Raw genomic sequence first — 22,584 nt, 5'->3', positions numbered from 1 at the left:
AAGTCCAGAAGAAGGTAGTGGATCCATTAGAACTAGACAGCAAGTTATGAACTGCACTTAGGCGTATGGGGACTCAAACCCTGGTCCCTTGGAAGAACAGCTGATGCTCTTAACCACAGAGCCATCTCTCTAGCCCTGTGATTTCTTATATAGTAGTTTGTTGACATGCACTTCTTTTTTAATTTCTTTCTTTTTTTTTAAAGATTTATTTATATATTTTATATATGTGAATACACTGTCGTTATATTCAGACACACCAGAAGAGGGCACCAGATCTCATACAGATGGTTGTGAACCACTGTGTAGTCTCTGGGAATTAAACTTTGGACCTCTGGAAGAGCAGCCGGTGCTCTTAACTACTGAGCCATCTCTCCAGCCCCCAGACATGTATTTCTTACTTTTAAAAAATATTTAGAGAGAAAGTGCCTGCCTTCCTTCCTTCCATCCTTCCTGAGGAAACCAGAAGAAGGTGTTGGGTCCACTGGAGCTGGAGGTACATGTAGTTATGTTCTAAGATCAGCTGGGGTCTGGGATCAGAACTCTGGTCCTTTAGAAAAGCAGCAGATATCCTTAGCTGCTGAGACATCACTCCAGTCCACATCAGATGTACTGTTTTAAAGTTAGGGCAGTGTCAGACTGTAGAATTCTGTCTGCCTTTTAAGATTGGAGGTTGCACTGGGTGTGGGTGCATTTGCAGAGCAAGTTCCAGGACAGCCAGAGTTAAACAGCGAAACCCTGTCTTGGAAGAGAAATTGAAAAAGGCGAATGAGGGGCTGGAGCATGTTGAAGCACTTGGTACTCTTGTGAGGGACCTGGGCTTGAGTTCCTCCAGCACTTCCATGACAGCTTGCAATAGTCTCTAACTCCAATTCAGGGGACCTGATGCCTCTTCTGATTCCTCAGGCTTCCTACATGCTTATGATGCACATACATGTACTCAGGAGCACCCACAGAATTAAATAAGCAATTTGAAAAATATATACACTTTAAAACAGTGGTTCTCACCAGACTGTGGTAGCACACATTTTCAATCCCAGCACTTGGGAGACAGTAAATTTGAGGCCAGCCTGGTCTACAGAGCAAATTCCAGGACTACTATGCAGAGAGACCTGTATAGCGGGACTATCTTGGACCCACCAAAGATATAAATAACACAAGGGCTTATTAATATTTTAAAGCTCCATTCTTTTGCTGAGCAGGCTCCTGACTACTCTAACCTGACTACTCCTGGCATTATTTCCTGCTGTGTGGTCAGATCTACATCTTACACTCAACTCTGGTCTGTCTGTTTACTTGCATGTGTGCTAGGTGCCTGGAGGATCCACCTTGCGCTTCCTGCCCAACTATTGACCAGGTGAGGAAGATGGAGTATTTACAGAAGATGAGACCAGTGCTGGGCCGGCCATAGAATTAACAGTTCCCAGCTCCTTCCAGCACTTAGCTCTCTGCCAGTACAAAATGAATGACCGAATATACAGGGACATACCTTCACATAGTATACCCTAACAACACTGTCCCAAAAAATACAGCAACAACAACAAACAAAACCCACAGTGGTTCCAAACTTGCCTAATGCTTTGACCCTTTATCACAGCTCCTCATGTTGTGGTAACTCCTAACCATAAATTATTTTTGTGGCTACTTAATACTGTAATTTTGCTATTCTTAGGAGTTGGAAATATTTTTGAAGATAGAGATTTACCAAAGGTGTTTCAACCTATAGGTTGAGAACCCCTGCTTTAAAAGTTCAAAGCCAGAGGCTGCAGAGAGGGCTCAGCTAGTCTCTCCCTGTAGCCAAGAACACCCATACACAGTCAACACAAAAAAGAGCATGGCTATTTCTCTGTATAGTCCTGGCTGTCCTGGAACTTACTTTGTAGACCAGAGTGAGTTCAAACTCAAGAGATCGCCTGCCCGTGCCTCCTAAGTGCTGTATGCCAGATACTTTCTAGATTCCATCTCAGTTAAATCTGCTGGTTTCTTGTTGATCATAGTCAAGTTTTCAGACCCAGCTAACTGGGATCTACAGATTTTTTTTTTTTTTTAAGATTTATTTATTTATTATATGTAAGTACACTGTAGCTGTCTTCAGACGCACCAGAAGAGGGCATCAGATCTCATTACGGGTGGTTGTGAGCCACCATGTGGTTGCTGGGATTTGAACTTCGGACCTTTGGAAGAGCAGTCGGGTGCTCTTACCCACTGAGCCATCTCACCAGCCCGGATCTACAGATTTAATTATGCCACACAAATGATCCTGTTAGTCTTCGCTTCCTTCTGAGCATAAGCCATGCTTCTAGCTGCTGCATTTTTCTTCATACTCTTATATTTAATAGTCTGTCGTGAAGGGAAGCTAGGGCAGGAGCCTAAAGGCAGAAACTGCATCGGCCTGTCTTCTACAACCTAGAATAAATTGTCCCTGGTAGTACCACCCCCAGTGGGCTGGGCCCTTCTACCTTATTCATCAATCAAGGAATGCTCCACAGGCTTGCCTACAGGCTAGTCTGGTACTTTCTACATTGAGGTCCTCCTTCCCCTGGTGACTTTAGCTTGTGTCAAGTTGACAAAAAAGGAAACTAACCAGTGCAAATCTCTCTACCTTGGCTATTAAGCTTTTAATTTACACCAGCTCTTTTTGAGATACAATTTTTTAATGTTTACTAATGCTATGAGTTTTATTATTTGAAAAAATCTGCAAATAAAAACAACGTAACAAGGCTGGAGAGATGGTTCAGTGGTTGGGAGCACTGACTGCTCTTCTGAAGGTCCTGAGTTCAAATCCCAGTAACTACGTGGTGGCTCAAGACCATCTGTAATGAGATCTGATGCCCTTTTCTGGGGTGTCTGAAGACAGCTACAGCGTACTTACATGTAATAATAGATAAATCTTTTTTTTTTTCCAATTTTTTGTTAGGTATTTTCTTCATTTACATTTCAAATGCTATCCTGAAAGTTCCTCATACCCCCCCTCATGGATAAATCTTTTAAAAAATAAAAATAAACCACAACATAACAAACAGATCCAAGTTCTTTTTTTTTTATTTTTGCAGATTTACTTTTTATTTTTATTTTTGGTTTTTCAAGACAGGGTTTCTCTGTTTAGCCCTGGCTGTCCTGGAACTCACTTTTGCAGACTAGGCTGGCCTCGAACTCAGAAATCCGCCTGCCTCTACCTCCCAAGTGCTGGGATTAAAGGGGTGTGCCACTAAACCCGGCTTAAAGATTTATTTATTATTCTATGTAAATACACTGTAGCTGTCTTTAGACACACCAGAAGAGGGCATCATATCTCATTATGGATGGTTGTGAGCCACCATGTGATTCCTGGGATTTGAACTCCGGACCTTTGGAAGAGCAGTCAGTGCTCTTACCCACCAAGCCATTTCACCAGCCCTAGATCCAAGTTCTAAACGACTCATTGAAAATGACAATTGAATGAGATGAGGACGTGACTGCTCCAAGAAATGGTTGAGAAGGTTTTTATTGTAGGTGTGAGAGAGAGTACAGCTAAAAGTATCTGGAAGAGTCTATAGAGCAGGGAGAGAAAATAGACTGAACATGGGCAGCAGAATAGAATGGGCCATGGGGGTGAAAGGTAGGTAGCTAGAGAGGGTGCAGAAGAGAAAGGACCTAGAGGACACATGGCCAACATGGCAGGGCTGTCTGGGAGAATGGAAAAGTTAAGGGTAAGGGGCAGGGTGAGAAGAGCAGAGAGGAGCTACAGGTACTGAGTGAGCCTGGAAGTCAGCAGACATTTTTGTATGCTAGTAGGTACCACAGCCATTTGTCAAGAGTTTCATTTTGTACCTGACAATAATTGAGATGTAATTTAAATTTTTTTGTTTGTTTGTTTGGTTTGGTTTGGTTTTGACTTTTCGAGACAAGGTTTTTCTGTATAGCCTTGGTTGTGCTGGAATTTGTTTTATAGACCAAGCTGGTCTTGAACTCAGAGACATCTGAATTCAAGCTTCTATTTCTGGAGGCCTGGGATTAAAGGTATGTGCTACCACCACCAACAGGTTATTTTTGTTTTACGGTCTTTGCTTTTTTGTTGTTTTGAGACAAGGTCTCTTTATCTAGCTAGACCTAGCTGTACTGGAACTTGCTAAGTCAGTGGTTCCCAACCTTCTGATGCAATGACACTACCCATAAAATTATTTTGTTGCTACTTCATAACTATAGTTTTGCTACTCGTATAAATCATAATTTAAATAATTGATATGCAAGTCCAAAGGTGTCATGGACCTCAGATTGAGAACTACCATGCTAAGTAGACTCCAGACTGGCCTGGAACTCAGGAATTTTCATTTTTTGTTTGTTTGGGTTTTTTTGTATTTTTCCGAGACAGGGCTTCTCTGTGTACCCCTGGCTGTCCTGGAATTCACTTTGTAGACCAGGCTGGCCTCGAACTCAGAAATCTGCCTGCCTCTGCCTCCCGAGTGCTGGAATTAAAGGCGAGCGCCACCATGCCCAGCTTCTTTTTCTTTTTTTAACATTTCAAAATTTATTTAATTTTATTTTATGTACATTAGTGTTTTGACTGCAAAGATGTCTATGTGAAGGGTGTTGGATCCCTGGAACAGGAATTACAGATAGTTGTGAGCTGCCATGTGGGTGTTGGGAATTGAACCCAGGTCCTCTGGAAGAGCAGCCAATGCTCTTAACCACTGAGCCATCTTTCTAGCCCCCTCAAGTTTATTTGTTTAACTTGTGTGTCTGTGTGATTATGTGGGTACAAGTGTCTGTGGAGTTTAGAAGATGTTGGAGTCTCTGGAGGTGGAGTTGCAGGCAGCTGTGATTCTTCTGGTATGACTGCTAAAAACTGAATGGAGGTCTTATATGAATGAGACTAATAGATGCTCCCAACTGCCAAGCAATCTCTCCAGCCCAAATTTTGTTATTTTAAATTCAAAGAAAACTTAGGCTGTTTTTGTTGTGAGTAGAAAGCACAAAGTAAGAAGAATTGACCTTTTTAAGGACTATCAAATTGCATATTTTCTATCAAACTCCACAAAAAAAGTGGTTAACAGGAAAAACAGAATGAGAATCACATAAATAGTTAATTATCTATTATTATTTATAAATAAGTAAAAATATTAAAATTATTGTGAAATTAAAAATCCTCTTCTCTCTCAAAGATTCATCAGTGGGAAGACTAGTTGACTGTACATTGGACTTGGACATGGAAGCTCATCTCGAAGATATGGAATCATCTGGGGGTCCAACTAGTTCTTTAGCCGGTACATCTAGAAACACACATGTGGAAGATGATGATGTTGTATTTATTGAATCAGTACAGCCTCCAATTTGTGCTCCAGCAATACCTAATGAAAGAAACTTTGTATTTGCTTCCTCAAAACATGAAAATCCACAAGGAACTGATTCCACAATTTCCCTTTCTTGGAGAGATTTGACTTCTCAGAAGGGAAATCTATGTGAAACAATTGTAATTGATGATGAAGGGGACACAGACACAAATGGAGGGGAGGAGAAAAATCCTACCGACTTTATTGAATGGGGACCGAATGGAAATAAAAATAATACCAAAAATGTGGATTTCCCCATTGCCAGTCTATCAAGAAGCAAGGTAAATTCAGCAAGGGTTACTAATAGTATCATCTTTAGAAGCAGGTGTAAGCCCTAAAGGCTGGGTGAGAGAGGAATTTAATGATTGTACATCACCATAGAGTACCAACTTGGGAGATGTCACTAAAGGATTTAGTGTTAGTATACAAACATACGCCTCATCTTTAACTTCACAGACCAAGACTGCAGTAGGACCTTTTAATCCCGGTAGGATTGATGTCACAGATGTGTTTCAGAATGGAAGATTTGCAGTTCATCACAATCCTGGTAAGCATTAAGTTGTATTTGCCTCGTGTTCAGGTAAATGTAGCTGTCTCTGTGAGTCTGTACTCATGCTCCTAGAGACCAAAGCTATCTTCCTCTCTTGGTCACTACCTTATTTCTTATATTTTTGGTTGTGAGCCTAGCCATCTCTCCAGCCCACTACCCTGGAGCTCAGCAGTTCAGCCAGATTGGTTAGCTGGTAAACACCAGAGAACCTTTTATCTGTGTTTCTTTCTTTCTTTCTTTACCTTAACAAAATGTCTTTTAAGGGTCTCACTATGTAATCATGGCTGCTCTGAAACTCACTATATAGATCAGGCTGACCTTAGACTCTCAGAGATCCTCCTGCCTCTCTCCTGAGTTTAGGGATTAAATTTATGAGCTACCATTCCTGGCTTAACCTAAAAAAAATTTCAGATTGCAGTGTGTGTGTGTGTGTGTGTGTGTGTGTGTGTGTGTGTGTGTGTGTTTGCTTGCTACAGCTCATGTAGAAGCTAGGTCAGCTTGCAAGGATCAGTTCTCTACTATATAGGATCTAAGGATCCGACTTAGGTTGTCAGGTTGACTTCATGTGATTTTACCTAGTAAGGTATCTATCTCACTGACCTGCTTTTTGTTGGTTTTGTTTAGTTTCACTTGGGTACTGAAGCTCAGACTTAGGTCTTCATGCTTACACAGTCATGGGACAAGCCTTGTACTAGCTATGCCATCTCCTCAACTCCCATAGCTATGCTTTTTAGAATTCATATCTGATATATTCTGTATAAAATAAGTTACTGGCTTTCATATTAAGATAGAATGTATTACTCAATATAACTGTAAAGTTTATTTTGTATCTGTAATTTGGAGAGGGTGATTTTTATTTTGTTTTTAAAGAATTATTTTACATACATACATACATACATACACAAACACACACACACACACACTGTAGCTGTCTTCAGACACACCAGAAGAGGGCATCAGATCCCATTTCAGGTGATTGTGAGCCACCATGTGGTTGCTGGGACTTGAACTCAGGACCTTTGGAAGAGCAATCAGTGCTCCTAATCACTGAGCCATCTCTCCAACCCCCAGGTTTTTTTTTTTTTTTTTTTAATCTAAAGCTACTCACATCTTAGCTGTTTTAAGGGCTGGAGAAATGGCTCCTAGGCCTTTTCTAAAACTATACTATTTGAGGTTCAAGGGGCTGAGAGGAGACTAATTTAGGAGTTTAATTACTAGTGGTTTTTAGGGTGTTGACTTTTAAGGACTAAAAAGTAAATGACCTAATAACACAAAATGAGTCCTACCTGTAATGGTCCCTACCTGTAATCCTCGCACTGAGGAAGTGGCAGTAAGAGGGTCCCAGTTCATGGCATGCTGGTTACATGAGACTTTATGTCAGAAAAACTGAAGCAAAGGTCCAGGTATGATGTCACAGGCCTTCATCCCAGCACTAAGACAGAAGCAGCTGGATCTCTATTTAACCAGGTCAGCCAGAGCTACACAATGGGACCCTGTCCCCTCCAAAAGAAGAACCTATACAGATTGGTCTTGCCATCCTTGCTTTATTTTTGTTTTGCTTTATTAATATTTCTAGCTATGATATTCTATGATACTGATTCAAGGAACTAGGTAATTTCTAGTAATTTTAGTAACTAGGTAATTTCTATTTCTACTGAGACTATTTGGGAATAAGATAAAAACTAATAAAATATCCAGCTGGGAAGATAGCTGACAGGTGAAATGCTTGTTGCCTATACATGAGGGATAGAGTTCAGATTCCTTGACCCTACATAAAAGCTGGGTGGGTGTGCCAGCCTTGCAAATACTAGCACATGGGAGATGGCATCGTACAATCTCTGGAGCAAACTAGATAGCCAGACTAAGTGAATTAAGTTACAGGGAGAAATGAACACAAATTTGATAGTGGTTGTAGTACTTACTAAACTTTGGGTAATTTTCTAACCTCTAGTTCTTAATTTCTCTTAGGGATGTGTGTGTCTGTGTTTGTAGGGAGAGAATTTTATTTGTGTTTTTGAGATAGGGTCGCACTATGTAGCTCTGGCTGTCCTCGAACTTACTATGTGGGCTGCCTCAAACTGGCAGAGATCCTTATGCCACTGCTTCCCAAGTGCTGGGAAAGGACTGCACCCTCATTCATACCTAGCGTTTCTTGTATATATTATATGGAAAGAGCTGGGCTAAAATAAGATAGGCCTCAAAAAACTCGCTGCCTGCTGATCAGAGTATCAAGTTCTCAGCTGCTGTTCCAGCACCATGACTTTCTATTTCCTGCCATAAAAGTCATGGGAATCATCTGAAACTGTAAGCAAGTTCCTAATTAAATACTTTCTTGGTCATGATCTCTCTTCACAGCAATAGGACAGTGACTAAGACGGACACTTCTGGTCTTAAAATGTATCCTGAAGATGGGGTATGGGAAATTTTGTCTTAAAATTTCAATCTGAGTAGAAACACTAAAACTCTCCCAGTTGGTAAGTTAATTAACTTATTTAAAGACAGGACATCTATACTCCAGTCTGGCCTAGAACTCAGCTAGTCATCTTGTCTAAACAGCATTTGGGATTACAAGCATGTAGTAAGGGCTGGAGAGATGGCTCAGCAGCTAAGAGCACCAACTGCTCTTCCAGAGGTCCTGAGTTAAATTCCTAGCAACCACATGGTGGCTCACAACCATCTGTATGAGATCTGGTGCCCTCTTCTGGCGTGTCTGAAGATAGCTACAGTGTATTCCCATACATAAAATAAACAAAAAATAAATAAGTAGGGGCTGCAGAGATGGCTCAGCAGTTAAGAGCACTGACTGCTCTTTTGAAAGTCCTGAGTTCAAATCCCAACAACCACATGGTGGCTTACAACAATCCATAATGAGATCTGATGGTCTCTTATGGTGTATCTGAAGACAGCTACAGCGTACTTAGATATAATAATAAACAGATATTTAAAAAATAAACAAAAACAAATAGTTTTTTTTGGTTTGGTTTGGTTTTGGGTTTTGTTTTTTTGTTTTTTTGTGGTTTTCGAGACAGGGTTTCTCTGTATAGCCCTGACTGTCCTGGAACTCACTTTGTAGACCAGGCTGGCCTCGAACTCAGAAATCCACCTGCCTCTGCCTCCCAAGTGCTGGGATTAAAAGGCGTGTGCCACCATGCCCGGCAACAAATAGGTTTTTAAAAAAGCATGCAATAATATACCCAGCTGAACGTTTTTACTTAGGTATTTAAATAGTTGCATTGTAAAAATAGACACTTAAAAAAGAAAAGAAATCCCAGCACTTGGGAAGCAGAGACAGGTAGATTTCTGAGTTCAAGGCCAGCCTGGTCTACAGAATGAGTTCCAGGACAACCAGGGCTACACAGAGAAACCCTGTCTCAAAAAAAGAAAAAAGAAAAGAAAAGAAAAAAAAAAACAAAAACAAAAAGCTGGGCAGTGGTGGTGCACGCCTTTAATTTCAGCACTAGGAAGGCAGAGGCAGGTCGATTTCTGAGTCAAAGGCCAGCCTGGTCTACAGAGTGAGTTCCAGGGCAGCCAGGGCTACACAGAAACCCTGTCTCGAAAAACAACAACAACCACAAAAAGGAAAAAGAAAAGAAAAGACTAACCAAACAACAACTAAAAATAGACACACTTGTTTTATATATGTGCCAAACCTAAAGTGATTTTTCCCCCAGATAAATTACCATTTTAAGAGCTAGGCACATTGGTGCATGCCTTACTTTTAATCCTCACATGCAGGAGCTAGAGGCAGGCAGATCTCTTGGAGTTTGAGGGCAGCCAGGGCTATTACACAGAGAAACCATGTCTCAGAAACAAAACAAAACAAAAATAACCATTTTAAGCAATGTAATAATTTCTTAATTCTATACAAATATATTTCCCTTAAGTAGCAGTAAGTCTACATTGTAAACAAAACTATTTAGAGAGTTCAGGTTTATTTCTCTCATAGTATTAATATTGATAAATCTGATAAAGATTGTTATGTTTTATTCCTGCTGTAGCTTTAATCTGTTTGCTATATAGATTTAAATAATCAGAGAAAGTTTGATCCCAGACTATAACTTCTGCCTACTCTACAGTTGAATATGTATTTTCTTTATTCCTTACAATACTGGAGAATTAGGTATAATTTCAATTTATAAGAGAACAAAACTAGCAAGCCATAGGCCTGAGAACTTAGCTAAGTTGTAGAGCCCTGACCTAGCATATACATCTCCAGCACCACAGAGAGGCCACAAACTCACCACGTGCTGTACTTGCACCACAGTCTCCGGAGAGTTTCATACCTGAGGAGGATGAAAATGACTAGTGGCTTGCCATATTGCATAATCTTAGAAAACAGCATTTATTTTTTTTCCCTGATAAAAGAAAATATTCCTTAGAATTCTAAGTAGGTAGTTGTAGTGTGTGTGTGTGTATCTGTGTGTATCTGTGTATCTGTTACCTGAAAGAAGCAGCTTAAGGGAGGAGGGACATATTTTGGCTCATAGTTTTAGGACTACAATCTGGCAACCTGGAAATATGACAGGCAGCTCCAAAGCTTGAGGAACCAGTGGCAGCTGCCTGAAACCTTTGCTTTTAGAGATAGTCTTGCTACAGTAGACCAAGCTGGCCTCAAAGTTGTAGTCATTCTCCTGTCCTTTTTTACATCATACTTTGATTATAGGTTGTGCCACCATGCAGGATAGCACTCTTCTTACAGGAGAGACCTGGGGCTTCAACCAAGCTAGTGCTGTAACTTAAGCCCTTCCCTAAATCCCTCTCTCCACCAGGTAGGCCCTGTGTCCACCAACTGGAAACCAATTGTTGAAAAATGAACTCCTGGGAAACTTTATACCCAGTGGAATAGTAGGAAGGATACTGGACTGATTGTCAAAGTTGTTTTGCCTTAACCACGTGCTATGAGTCTCTTAAACACTTAAATCCAAAGGTTGCTAATATGTATTTGTATTTATTTCCATTTCTTTTTCTTACTCATTTTGTTTTTAAGATTCTTGTATCTCCCAGTCAGCATCATTTCCTCGTAACCAGAAACAACAAAAGGTGGATTCTTTATCACCAGTGGCCTCACTTCCTAAACAGAATTTCCAGCCCTCGAACCAACAACTTCTTACTAAACCTGCTAATACAATTATTTGTGAAAACTGCAAAAATCCTTTACAGAAGGGGCAGACAGCTTACCAACGAAAAGGATCAGCTCACCTCTTTTGTTCAACCACCTGCCTTTCTTCTTTCTCCCATAAGCGTACTCGAAAGACACGGAATGTAATGTGTAAAAAGTAAGCAGACCTTAACATTTCTCCATGTGGCTTAGTGCTCAGTGTACATGAATACTGTGGACATAATTGTAAGCTAGACTTGTGGTAGGTGTGTCAGATGTCTTCACTTTTATTGAGATTGGGCTATTTTAGAACTGGAATCTCATCTACACTATAATTTTAAAAGAGAATGTATATTGGTACAGAAGTATAGTACCCTTCTCTCAGCTGCTACATTTACCTTTTCTGTTCTACATCTTACATGTTAGTTCTGGCAGCCTACCAGTTCAGTCAATGCCTTTTCCATTTGGGCCATCTTCCCAAGCCCACTATTAACATTTTTTAAGATTTATTTTATGGGATTGGAGAGTTGGTACAGTGTTTTAGAGTGCCAGCTGCTCTTCTAGAGGACCTTGGTTTGATTTTCAATATCTAGGTTAATTGTAGTTAGCTCTAGTCTCTGGAAATCCAACACTCTCTTCTAGCCCTTATGGGCATTGCATCCTTGTGGTACACAGATGTACACACAGGTAAAATAACCATACACATAAAATAAAAATAAAGGAGAAAATTTTAAGTCCAGTGTGTTGTGTTTTACAAGACTCAGAGACGTTGCATCACCCACTGGCTGGAGTTAAACGGTAATACTGAGCGGCCTGATGTAGACGAGGCCTCAAACTCCAGTTCTTTATAAAGAGCCAAACGTATATCAGTAAACCATCCGTTTAGCACCATTGGTTTTGTTTTTTCCTACCAGTGTTTTTCTTAAAGATTTATTTATCTGAATGATGTTTTGCCTGTGTTTATATAAGTACACTATGTAGGCCTGATGCCCTCAGAGGCCAGAAATCACTGGATTCCCTGGAGCTGGAGTTATGGACAGTTGTAAGCCACTATGTGGGTGCTAAGGACTGAGCCTGGGTCCTCTACAAGAACATTAACTGCTGGGCCATCTCTCCAGTCCTGAGTGCTAAGGAACATTGATGTTAGAAGAGTTTCCATTTGAATTCTCTTCTTTATCACTTAGGAAGTAGTGGAAGTAAAGTTGAAAGTGGATTTTAAAATACAGTGATCTTCAGATGTTTCTTTCTCCTTTGTGTTTCAGAGATTCTCCTGTGAGAACCACAACTATTGTTCCTCCAGTGGAGTCAAGCAAGTCCTTACAAGGATTTTATAATGCATCGCTATCTCCCTATGAAAACTGCCAGAGTCTTAGGAAAGAAGTTTTTACTAAGTCAAGATGTATAATCTGTAATAAATTAGGAGAGGTCTGCTCTTCATACTGTTACTATTTAGACTCATAGAAATGTTAATTTTTAAGTGCTAGTGTAAGCTCTGCCATCTATCCAATGTCCATATCCTAAAAGTCAGATTGGAAACTTTAAAAGTTTTACTTCTGAGTGGTGGTGAACACCTTTAATTCCAACATTTAGGAGGTAGAGGCAGTCAGATCTCTGTAAATTTGAGGCCAGCCAGTCTATACATAGCGAGTTCCAGGACAGACAATAAATACTATATACTAAACAGATACACCCACACACACACACAATTCTCATAGTGACTGTTTCTTTGGAATTAGTTGTAGCCGGGCAGTGGTGGCGCACGCCTTTAATCCCAGCACTCGGGAGGCAGAGGCAGGCAGATTTCTGAGTTCGAGGACAGCCTGGTCTACAAAGTGAGTTCCAGGACAGCCAGGGCTACACAGAAAAAACCTGTCTCGAAAAACAAAACAAAAAAAAAGAATTAGTTGTGATAATTCAGTAGTTTCAGGATAATGGAGAAAGCAATATATCCTACAGGAGTGTGTGGAACAAATGGTTTGATAAATTTTCAAGAGGAGTAACCATACATTCAAGCAGTCCTATGTTTTATTTACATTGCCCCTGGTAGCTAAATCGGATGATAATGATTCCCTTCATCCGCCTCCCAAATACTAATATGGGAAAAGTCTAAATACTATAGGGCAATAAATTGTAAAATACTGTCTTAAGAAATTTTGTTTTCTTTTAGGTTCGCCATGAAATCAGTGTTAACAGTTTAACACATAAACTGTGCAGTAATAATTGCTTTAATGAATACAGATTGATGAATGGTCTAGTAATGAACTGCTGTGAACAGTGTAGCAAGTATTTGCCCAAGAGTACTGGGCACAGCATTCTGATAACAGGTCAGCAAAAGAGGTTCTGCTGCCAGAATTGTGCTGACGAATATAAAGAGGTAATTCTTTGTTTTGTTTTGTAATGTATTTTATGTACATGGGTGTTTTACCTGCATGTTTGTCTGTGCACTACATGCATCCTTAATGCTCTCAGAGTCCACAAAAGGATGTTGAATCCCTTGGAACTGTAGTTATAGACAGATGTGAGCCAGCATGTAAGTACCTAGCGATCAAGCCCAGATCCTCTGGAAGAACAGCCAGTTCTCTCAGCTCTCTTAACTGCTGACATAATTTCTCCAGCCTCTAATTTTGCCTCTGTCTGTCTGTCTGTCTATCTGTCTATCTAAAATCTCTATCTCTCTCTCTCTCTCTGTTTCTTTCTTTGTGTGTCTGTGTGAGTGCAATTGGTTGTGTGTGAGGGTTAGAGGACAACCTGAGATGTCTGTGCTTGCCTGCTACCTTGTTTGAGACAAGATCCCTGGAATGCACCAAGCTACCTGACCTTCCAGCTCCTGGTGATTCTCTTGTGTGGCTGTTCCCCATCGTGTTGCAGGAGCACTCAGATTTAGATGTATACCACTGCACCAGGCTTTCACATTTTGATACCAGGGATGATGGTGTATGCCTTTAATCCTAGCACGAGGGTGGTCAAAGCAGGTAAAAATCTCTGTGAGATCAAGGCTACCTGATTCTACCTAGAAAGTTAGATCAGCCAAGGCTGCAAAGCAAGACCTAATGTCATACAGATCTGACTAAATATCAATTTTTTTCTTTAGCAATTTCACACATATATATAATGCATATGTAGTTTTGTTTTGTTTTGTTTTCTGAGACAGGGTTTCTCTGTGTAGTCCTGGCTGTCCTGGAACTCTGTAGACTAGGCTGTCCTCGAACTCAGAAATCCCCCTGCCTCTGCCTCCCAAGTGCTGGGATTAAAGGCGTGCACCACCACTGCTCAGCCATATATTTTCTTTTTATTATGCTCATTCCTTGCCCTTATTTCTACTTTGTCAACTTTCCCTGCCCTTCCATATCCCTTCTTTATGTTCATGTTTGTTTTATTACTTACTTGTCTGTTGTTGTGATAAAATATTATGACTAAGGCAATTTATAAAAGAAAGGGTTTATTTGGGGTTCCCTATTCCAGAGTGTGAGGTGGAAGCAGCTGTATCAGTAGGCAAGGAAATGGTAGGAATATTGAAACCTCAAAGCCTTTTTAGAGATCTCATTCAAACTGCCACACTGTCTTTTATTTGTTTTGTAATGAACTAAGTTTAACTAGGGCTGCCTTTGTAACCATGTGTTTGGCCTAGGACACCTAATGTCATTCTAAAACTAAACATGCTCAAGAGTGCGTGCATTCATATACTTATGTGCACATGTGCATGTCCCATACATAAACACATGTATAAAATTAATAGCCGGGCGTGGTGGCGCACGCCTTTAGTCCCAGCACTCGGGAGGCGGAGGCAGGCGGATTTCTGAGTTCGAGGCCAGCTTGGTCTACAGAGTAAGTTCCAGGATAGCCAGGGCTACACAGAAAAACCCTGTCTTTGGGGGGGGGGGGGAGAGGTAAATAGCTGGGCATGGCAGTGTACTTGTTTATTCACACCAGAGGCAAGCAGATCAGGCCAGCCTAATCCTACATAGTGGGATTCAGGACTGTTGGGAGTACATAGTGACACCCTGCCTTGAAAAGAGTTTTTGTTTGTGTTTGTTTTAGAAACTAGGGAACTCACAGGTAGTCAGGAACTCACATCCGCCTGCCTCTGCCGCCCAAGAACTGGGATTAAAGGTGTGTGCTACAGCTTTCTGCTTCACTGAGATTCCTTCTTCTCAGATAACTTCAGCTTGTGTTAAATTGACATGAGTCAACATGTTACAGTCCCACCAAGCCCTTAGTAATGTTCTAATTTTGCCTGAGTCACATCATGTTTTCATTTGTCACTGTCTCTCAGTTGTAGCCATCCTGATTAGGAGTGTTTCGCTGCATGTGTATACGTACACCAAGTGCATGCCGTGGGATGCTTTATGTCTTTGATGGCTAATAGTGAACTGTTGCCTACTCTTATGTCTTTATTTCAACTTTTAAAATGCCAATAAATTATAATGTATTTCCTTATAGATAATGGAAGCAAAATCAAAACTACTGCTTTTACAAAATAGAAAAAGGAATGCTATCAGAGAAGAAAATGAAAAACAATTACGTGAATCAGCAGGTGCACTTTCAGGAAACACAGGAGACATACCCGAAAAAAAGGAAAAGACTTCAGAGATAATAAAAGTCGCAGCAGACTGTAGCCTAGATACATCATCAAAGGAACAAAATGTGAATTTACCTTGTTCTGTAGCAGTAATATCTGATACATTTAAAGAGCAACTAGGAGACAAAAATTCAGAGGAATTGGATATGTCCATTTTACCTTCTTTGGATCCAGGTTCATGGCCCCGAGTTTTGAATATGAAACAACGTGAATTTCTTGTCAAAAACAATCCACCTCAAATAAGAAATTTTAATTTTCCAAAAGACAGTGCAGGCAAGAAGTTTTCTGAAACGTATTATTCCCGAGTTCTTCCAAATGGTGAAAAGGGCACCAGACCCTGGCTGCTCTACTCAGCCTCAAAGGACTCTGTGTTTTGCCTGTATTGCAGACTCTTTGGGGAAGGAAAAAATCAACTGAGAAATGAGAATGGGTGCAAAGATTGGCATCATCTGTCATATCTTCTTAGTAACCATGACGAAAGTGAAATACACATTAACAATAGTGTTAAGTATTCAAAATTAAAGTCTGACTTGGAAAATAAAACCAATGAAGCTACAGAAGGTGGGGAAAATTGTGTGCAACTATTGTACACATGATGTCCTGTCTGCTCTACATATGACAGTGTCTGCAGTACCCAGACACTGTTATAAGAAGTTTTGTACCATACACTGTGTAAGAGGAACTTACAGGAGTTCATTAGCAATATGTCTAATAGCAAACAAATAGTAAAAAATGTTCCTGTTCTAAACCTAAAAGCAATTTTCGAGAGTGTAGTCATTGCAGACTTTAGCAAAGGCAGTTTGAGCTTTGTCACTGTTAGGGTTCTCACCTTGTAAAATGTTGTTGGAGGACTTGCACTTAATGGCCTAAGAGCAAGAGGTGGCAAGATGCATCTGTAACAAGCTAAAGAAAATGTATTCAGACCACATGGTGGCGGTGTGCACCTTTAATCTCAGCACTCAAACACACAGTTGGATATCTGTGAGCTCTAGGCCAGCCTGGTCTACAGACCAAGTTCCAGGAGAGCCAAGGTACACACAAACCCTGTCTTGAAAAACCAAAAAGAAGGAAAGAAAGAAAGAAGAAAATGCATTCAAACAGCTTAAGAAGCAATAGCTGTTTGTTATTAAACCAAATTGAGTTTTATTTCTTTAAAACATGTTTTTATTTGTGTAAAACAGTTATTTGTTGTGGTAAATAGAAGTAATTTGTGTTTTATTGATTTTATATTTCTGTTTTCAACTTAATGTGTGAATGTTTTAGTTTTGTTATGAGAATTATAAAGAATATATAGCTATTAGTATAAATATAAAAATTAAAATGTGGTATGTATATGTGTGTATACATATATATGTATGTATATATAGTTAACTTTTCAGTGTTGTTAATTTCTTGTGAAAGTATACTCCATGTGTGAAATTTGAGAAACTATGAATCTAAAAAAATTTTCTTTAGCCTTGATTTATTTTTGTTTTCTTGTGTAAAAGCCCTTACTTATATGGAACTGAGAATGGTGGCACTCAGGAGGCAGAGGCAGGTGGATCTCTGAATTCAAAGCCAGCCTGGTGTACAGAGCAAGTTTCAGGACAACTGGGGCTACATATCTCAAAAAACAAAGAAAAAACTTGTGGTAGCTACAACTGGAGCTTGGGTCTTCTGGATGAAGATTCTCTTGTGGGTTTTCACAAGGTTGTCAGTGAATTCCTGGAAAGGAGACTTAGTGATGACAGTCTCTTTCCAGAGGCTAGGGGCCAAGTAGCTGTAGGTGTTAGGGTGGCCTCAACATAATTGCCAAGGGTGGCAGGGCAACCCCTGACTGATGGTAACAGTAATCAGTACTGGCTGGCCACCAGCAATAGCTTCTTGGGCACAGAAGCAGGCACAATTCAAGTGTCCGTGGGGACAGGGAAGAGATGTACCAACACAGAGGCACAGTCGCCTATTACCTTGCATAGAACTGTGGCACTTGTCTTGTTTCTCCAATAGCCTCTCCACACTTGGGAGAGTGCAAAGCTTGGCTGAGATGATGGTGGCCTTTTGGATGGCAGTGGCTACCTCCTTAGAGCACCTAACACCAAGACCAATGTGACCATTGTAGTCCCCAAAAACCTTTACCTGGACCGATGCTCAGCCCTCCTCTGCTCCTGCACTGGCATGGTCTTTAGAGCCTCATCCTTAAGGAAAAAGTCAACTTCAGACTCCCTAATGGGCAGGGAGAACAAACAGGTAGGTCTCTTCCAGGGACTTGGTCTTCATGTCCTTGACCAGGTAGTCCAGCTTGTCCCTGTCCTACCTCCAAGAGCACCACAGCCATGACCACTACTACAACTCCCTGGGCCTCCAAGTGCTTGAGCTATACCAGCTTCATTGGTCATTTGACATTTTCCTAAAGAAGAAGCAAATTTTCTGATGGCCATCTATGGTCCTGATCATGCATTTGATAGTTTTTGGGGTTTGTTTGTTTTTGTTTCTGATTTCTGATGTTAATTTTATCATCTGTTGAATTCTTAGGGATACGTGAGCTTTTTTTTTCCTCTTTAGGGCTTTTCTTGCAAAACAGTATCATTAACAATGGCCTGAGAAGATGCTTCCTTCTGCATGGGAGCACTTGACGCTCAGTCATGTTGCTCTGTGACAGTATTTTCTAAAATACCCACTAAAACCATTCTCGGTACATGAGACCTTTCCAGGGAGAGGATGTAGTTTGATTAGTAGAATGCTTGCCTAGCACACAATAAACTGGGTTTGATCTGCATTGGCCATGTAGCAGCAGGCCTATCATCATAGCACTCGGGTGGTAGACACAAACAGCAGGTGTGAAGCCATCCTTGGATTTATGAATCCCTGTCGCCAAAAGAAAGTTGCTTTTAATCATTTAGGCTTGGATCTAAGTGAGTCATGGTGGCTGTCAACTGTAATCTCAGCACTTGGGAAGGTAATGGGGGGTGGGGGATTGTTCATAATTCAAGGCTAAACCTGGGATACATAATGAGTTCTAGGCCAGCCTGAGCTATAATTGCTATTCTTTTAGAGAAACTGGCTGATTTTAACGTAAATACAGCTTTGTGATGGCTTCAAAATGTCACTACATGCAGAGGTCTACAAGGCTACTTTAGAAAATATAACACTTTATAGTTTTATGTGTAGGAGTGTTTTGCCTGTATGTATGTTAAATGTACCATGTGTGTACCTGGTGCCTGCAGAGGCTAGAAGAGGGAGGTACACCTGGAACTGAAGTTATAGATGTTTGTTAGCTACCGTTTGAGTGCTAGGAACCAAGCCCAGATTCTAAGGGTCTTAAAGGTTCTCCTTGCTGTCTTGATTTGTAGTGTGCTGAGAACATCGGTGTGGAAATAGCATCGTTCTGCTGTTGGAGTGATCCTCTCCACTATCCACATACTTATTGTTGAAATACTTCTCAGGACAGGGTTGCTCTGTGACTTGAATACAAAAGTATGCAGCTTGCCGGGCCTTGTGGCGCACGCCTTTAATCCCAGCACTTGGGAGGCAGAGGCAAGCGGATTTCTGAGTTCGAGGCCAGCCTGGTCATCAGAGTGAGTTCCAGGACAACCAGGGCTACACAGAGAAACCCTGTCTTGAAAAAAGAAAAATTATATAGCTTGATATACTCCGTTTCTGACTGGCATTCAGACAAAGGTGATAGAAAATCTGATCCAATTGTGGTGGTCTGCCTCCTGGGAATCAGTATCGTGTATACCAATTTCAACTGGAAATAAAAACTGGGTCCAAGTCCCTTTTTTGCTGATATTCTTTGGTGAAAATGAGATTTATTAATTTTGTTTCTCCCTGCTTCCCCCCTACACACACACACACACACCATACCCCACTCCTGGAATTTGCAATATGGGAGGGAAACAATATTGACACCATGTATTTAATTATAAAACTTTTTTTTTTTTTAATATGAGGCCTCACTGTGTAGCCCTGACTAGTCTAGAACTTAATATGAAGATCAGACTGGCCTCAATCTCTCAAAGAGCTCTCTGCCTCTTCTTCATAGGAATATTGGAATTAAAGGCTTGTGCTGTTATACTGCTACACCTTTATTTTTTTAAAGATCTTATTTATTTAATGTATGTGAGTACACTGTATCTGTCTTCAGACACACCAGAAGAGGGCATCAGATCCCATTACAGATGGTTGTGAGCCACCATGTACTTGCTGGGAATTGAACTCAGGACCTCCGGAAGAGTAGACAGTGTTTTTAAAAATGTATTAATTATATGTAAGTACACTGTAGCTGTTTTCAGACATATCAGAAGAGGACATCAGATCGCATCACAGATGGTTCTGAGCCACCACGTGGTTGCTGGGATTTGGACTCAGGACCCTGGGAAGAGCAGTCAGTGCTCTTAACTGCTGAGCCATCTCTACAGCCCCCTAAAAACATTTTTTAAATTATGTGTTCCACATGCTTGCAGATGCCCTTGGAGGCCAGAAGATGTCATCAACCTGGAAGTGGAGTATCTGGAGATGCCCAGTATGTATGGATCATGTAAATAGAGCCTAAGTTCTCTACCAGGGTAGCAAATGCCCTTAACTACTCTATCCACCCCCACATAAAACAAACCACAAATATTTATTTGTTTGGTTTTTTTCGAGACAGGGTTTCTCTGTAGCTTTGGCTGTCTTGGAAATATGTATTAAGGCATGTGGGATTGTGTTACCAGACAAACATAGGACTGACAAGGTTTTGTGAGCTCACTCTCAAAGACCTGAGACCAGTAGGAGTGGAGCCACTCCCTATCTGCCACTGTACCTGCTCTGGGACATGTAAACCATGACACCACTGAGAGGACCACAGTCAGTCACATAAAGTAGCACCTGGAGTTCTCCATGCTCATGAGGTATCGAGCAAGCCTTCATCCAGTGAGCTTCCATTCCTGGGTATTCCACCACAAAAGATATATAATCCCTGGTTCACTCCAAATAATGTGTATGCATTTATATCTACCATCAAATAAACCAGTGTGAACAAGCAAGAACCATCTCAGAGAACTGCTTCATTAAGGATCACAGCAGGGCCAAGCAGTGGTAGTGCATGCCTTTAAGCCTAGCAGAGGCAGCTGGATTTCTGAGTTTGAGACTAGCCTAGTCTACAGAGTGAGTTCCAGGTCAGCCAGGGCTACACAGAGAAACCCTGTCTCAAAAAAAAAAAAAAAAAAAAAAAAAAAAAAAAAAAAAAAACAAAACAAAAAACAAAAAAACAAAAAAGAAAGGAAAAAACAAATAAACAAAAAACCAAGCAAATGAAATAAAACCCACTTCTGATGTTCCTTGAACAAAAGGTTGGCTAGTCTCACCTAATCACTGTTCTCTAGGCCCCAATCTGCCAGCCAGCCAGTCAGAGAGACAGACTGTCTGTCTGTCTGCCTGGAGCTGGAGGTACAGGTAGTTGTGAGCTTCTGGTTTGCCTGCAAGAAGAGGGAGGTCAAGGGCTGGAGAGATGGCTCAGTGGGTAAGAGCACTGACTGCTCTTCCAGAGGTCTGAGTTCAATTCCCAGCAACCACATGGTGGCTCACAACCATCTGTAATGGGATCCGATGCCCTCTTCTGGAGTGTCTGAAGACAGCTACAGTGTACTGAAAGAAGGAAAGAAAGAAAGAACGAACGAACGAAAAGAAAAGAATAAGGAGGTGAGAGGAAAACTTGAAGTCAGTTTTACCAGGAATTGCAGTTCATTGAACTCTATAAAGACAAGAGCCTGTTGACAGTTGGACAGGAAAATCAACTGAATACAAGCACCTATGCAACCCTTTCTTTCTGGGAGGAGCACAAGAAGTACCACAATGCTTGGGTCAGCTTCTCAGAGTTCTCTAAGAAGTGCTTAGAGAGGTAGGACCCCCATGTCTGTATAAGAAAAGGGAAAAGTCACACGTGCAGTGGTGCAAGCCTTTTATCCCAGCATTTGAGGCAGAGGCAGGTGGATCCCTGTTAGTTCGAGGCCAGCCTGATTTAGAAAGCAAGTTCCAGGAAATCCACAGCTACATGGAGAAACCCTGTCTCAAAACAACAAATAACAGGACCAAGGTTTTCCCAGATTGAAAAATGCAGACCACCAAGGCACTGGTCATTTCTCCAGTTCTGATCAGCTCCTGTACCAATCAGGCCTGTGTCTGTCTCCCTCCTGAGTGCACCAGAGGACCCATCTAAACAGCCTGCCTGCAGCAGTTCTCTCTCCAGGTGGCCAGACAGGAATTCCAGACCAGTGTTATCCCCACCCTGGGACATTGACACAGCAGCCAAGTTTATTGGTGCTGGGGCCGCCTGAGTTGGTGTGGCTGAATAAGGGGCTGGCACTGGCACAGTGTTTGGTAGCTTGATTATTGGCTATGCCAGGAACCCAACTCTCAAGCAGCAACTCTTCTCCTATGCCATGCTGGGTTTTGCCCTGAGGCCATGGGACTCTTCTGTTTGATGGTCGCCTTCCTCATCCTCTTTGCCATGTGAGACTCCATGGGGTCACCCAGCCATCCCTACTGCTTTAAATCCATGCCAGTCCTGGTGCTGGAGTGTATTGAGCTTTACCATTAAACAAGAAAGTTTCTCTAGCCGGGCGTGGTGGCGCACGCCTTTAATCCCAGCACTCCGGAGGCATAGACAGGCGGATTTCTGAGTTCGAGGCCAGCCTGGTCTACAAAGTGAGTTCCAGGACAGCCAGGGCTATACAAAGAAACCCTATCTCGAAAAAAAAAAGAAAGAAAGAAAAGAAAAGAAAAGAAAAAAAAAATAAAATAAAAATAGAAAAATAATAAAGAAAGTTTCTCTAAAACACCACAAACAACAACTAAAAAGCAAAGCAAGTTCCAGGATATCCAGAGCTACATAAAGAAACCCTGTCTCAAAACAAAACAAAACAAAACAAAGGCTTACTTAGGTCTTCTTGTTCTCTTCTGAGTATTGCCCCAACATCAAAGAAGAACATCTTGGCTAATCTATTGCTGCTATTGTGAAAAACCTGGGAGAGATCTGTGTTGTGTGACAGTTTTCTTTTTTCTTTTCTTTCTTTTTTTTTTTTTTTTTTTTTTT

The 22,584-nt window shown here is 41.0% G+C and overlaps 1 protein-coding gene and 2 pseudogenes across 8 annotated transcripts in view; 2 read left to right on the top strand and 1 right to left on the bottom strand.

Moving 5' to 3' along the window:
* Positions 1-19,301, top strand: part of LOC110309455 (zinc finger MYM-type protein 5) — a 21,366-nt gene extending 2,065 nt beyond the window's left edge. For 3 of the 8 annotated variants that reach the window (XM_021182121.2, XM_029469056.1, XM_029469053.1), the window contains exons 2-8: positions 1,309-1,354; positions 5,139-5,587; positions 5,763-5,853; positions 10,844-11,132; positions 12,217-12,379; positions 13,122-13,328; positions 15,395-19,301. In XM_021182121.2, the coding sequence (XP_021037780.1) occupies positions 5,183-5,587; positions 5,763-5,853; positions 10,844-11,132; positions 12,217-12,379; positions 13,122-13,328; positions 15,395-16,129 (1,890 nt within the window). In that variant the 5' untranslated portion in view covers positions 1,309-1,354; positions 5,139-5,182 and the 3' untranslated portion in view covers positions 16,130-19,301. Of the gene's footprint in view, positions 1-1,308; positions 1,355-3,334; positions 3,997-5,138; positions 5,588-5,762; positions 5,854-10,843; positions 11,133-12,216; positions 12,380-13,121; positions 13,329-15,394 lie in introns of those variants that run through there. The other 5 variants (XM_021182118.2, XM_021182119.2, XM_029469054.1 and 2 more) reach the window with 4 other exon arrangements.
* LOC115029225 lies at positions 17,139-18,199 on the bottom strand (annotated as a pseudogene).
* Positions 19,302-21,603: 2,302 nt separating the features above from the next.
* Positions 21,604-22,005, top strand: LOC110309901 (annotated as a pseudogene).
* Positions 22,006-22,584: the final 579 nt, after the last annotated feature.

Source organism: Mus caroli, chromosome 14 (genome assembly GCF_900094665.2).
Source record: "Mus caroli chromosome 14, CAROLI_EIJ_v1.1, whole genome shotgun sequence".
In the NCBI taxonomy this organism is placed as follows: Eukaryota; Metazoa; Chordata; class Mammalia; order Rodentia; family Muridae; genus Mus; species Mus caroli.
The sequence above is the reverse complement of the archived record's forward strand: the minus strand, read 5'-3'. Positions and strand labels throughout refer to the sequence as shown.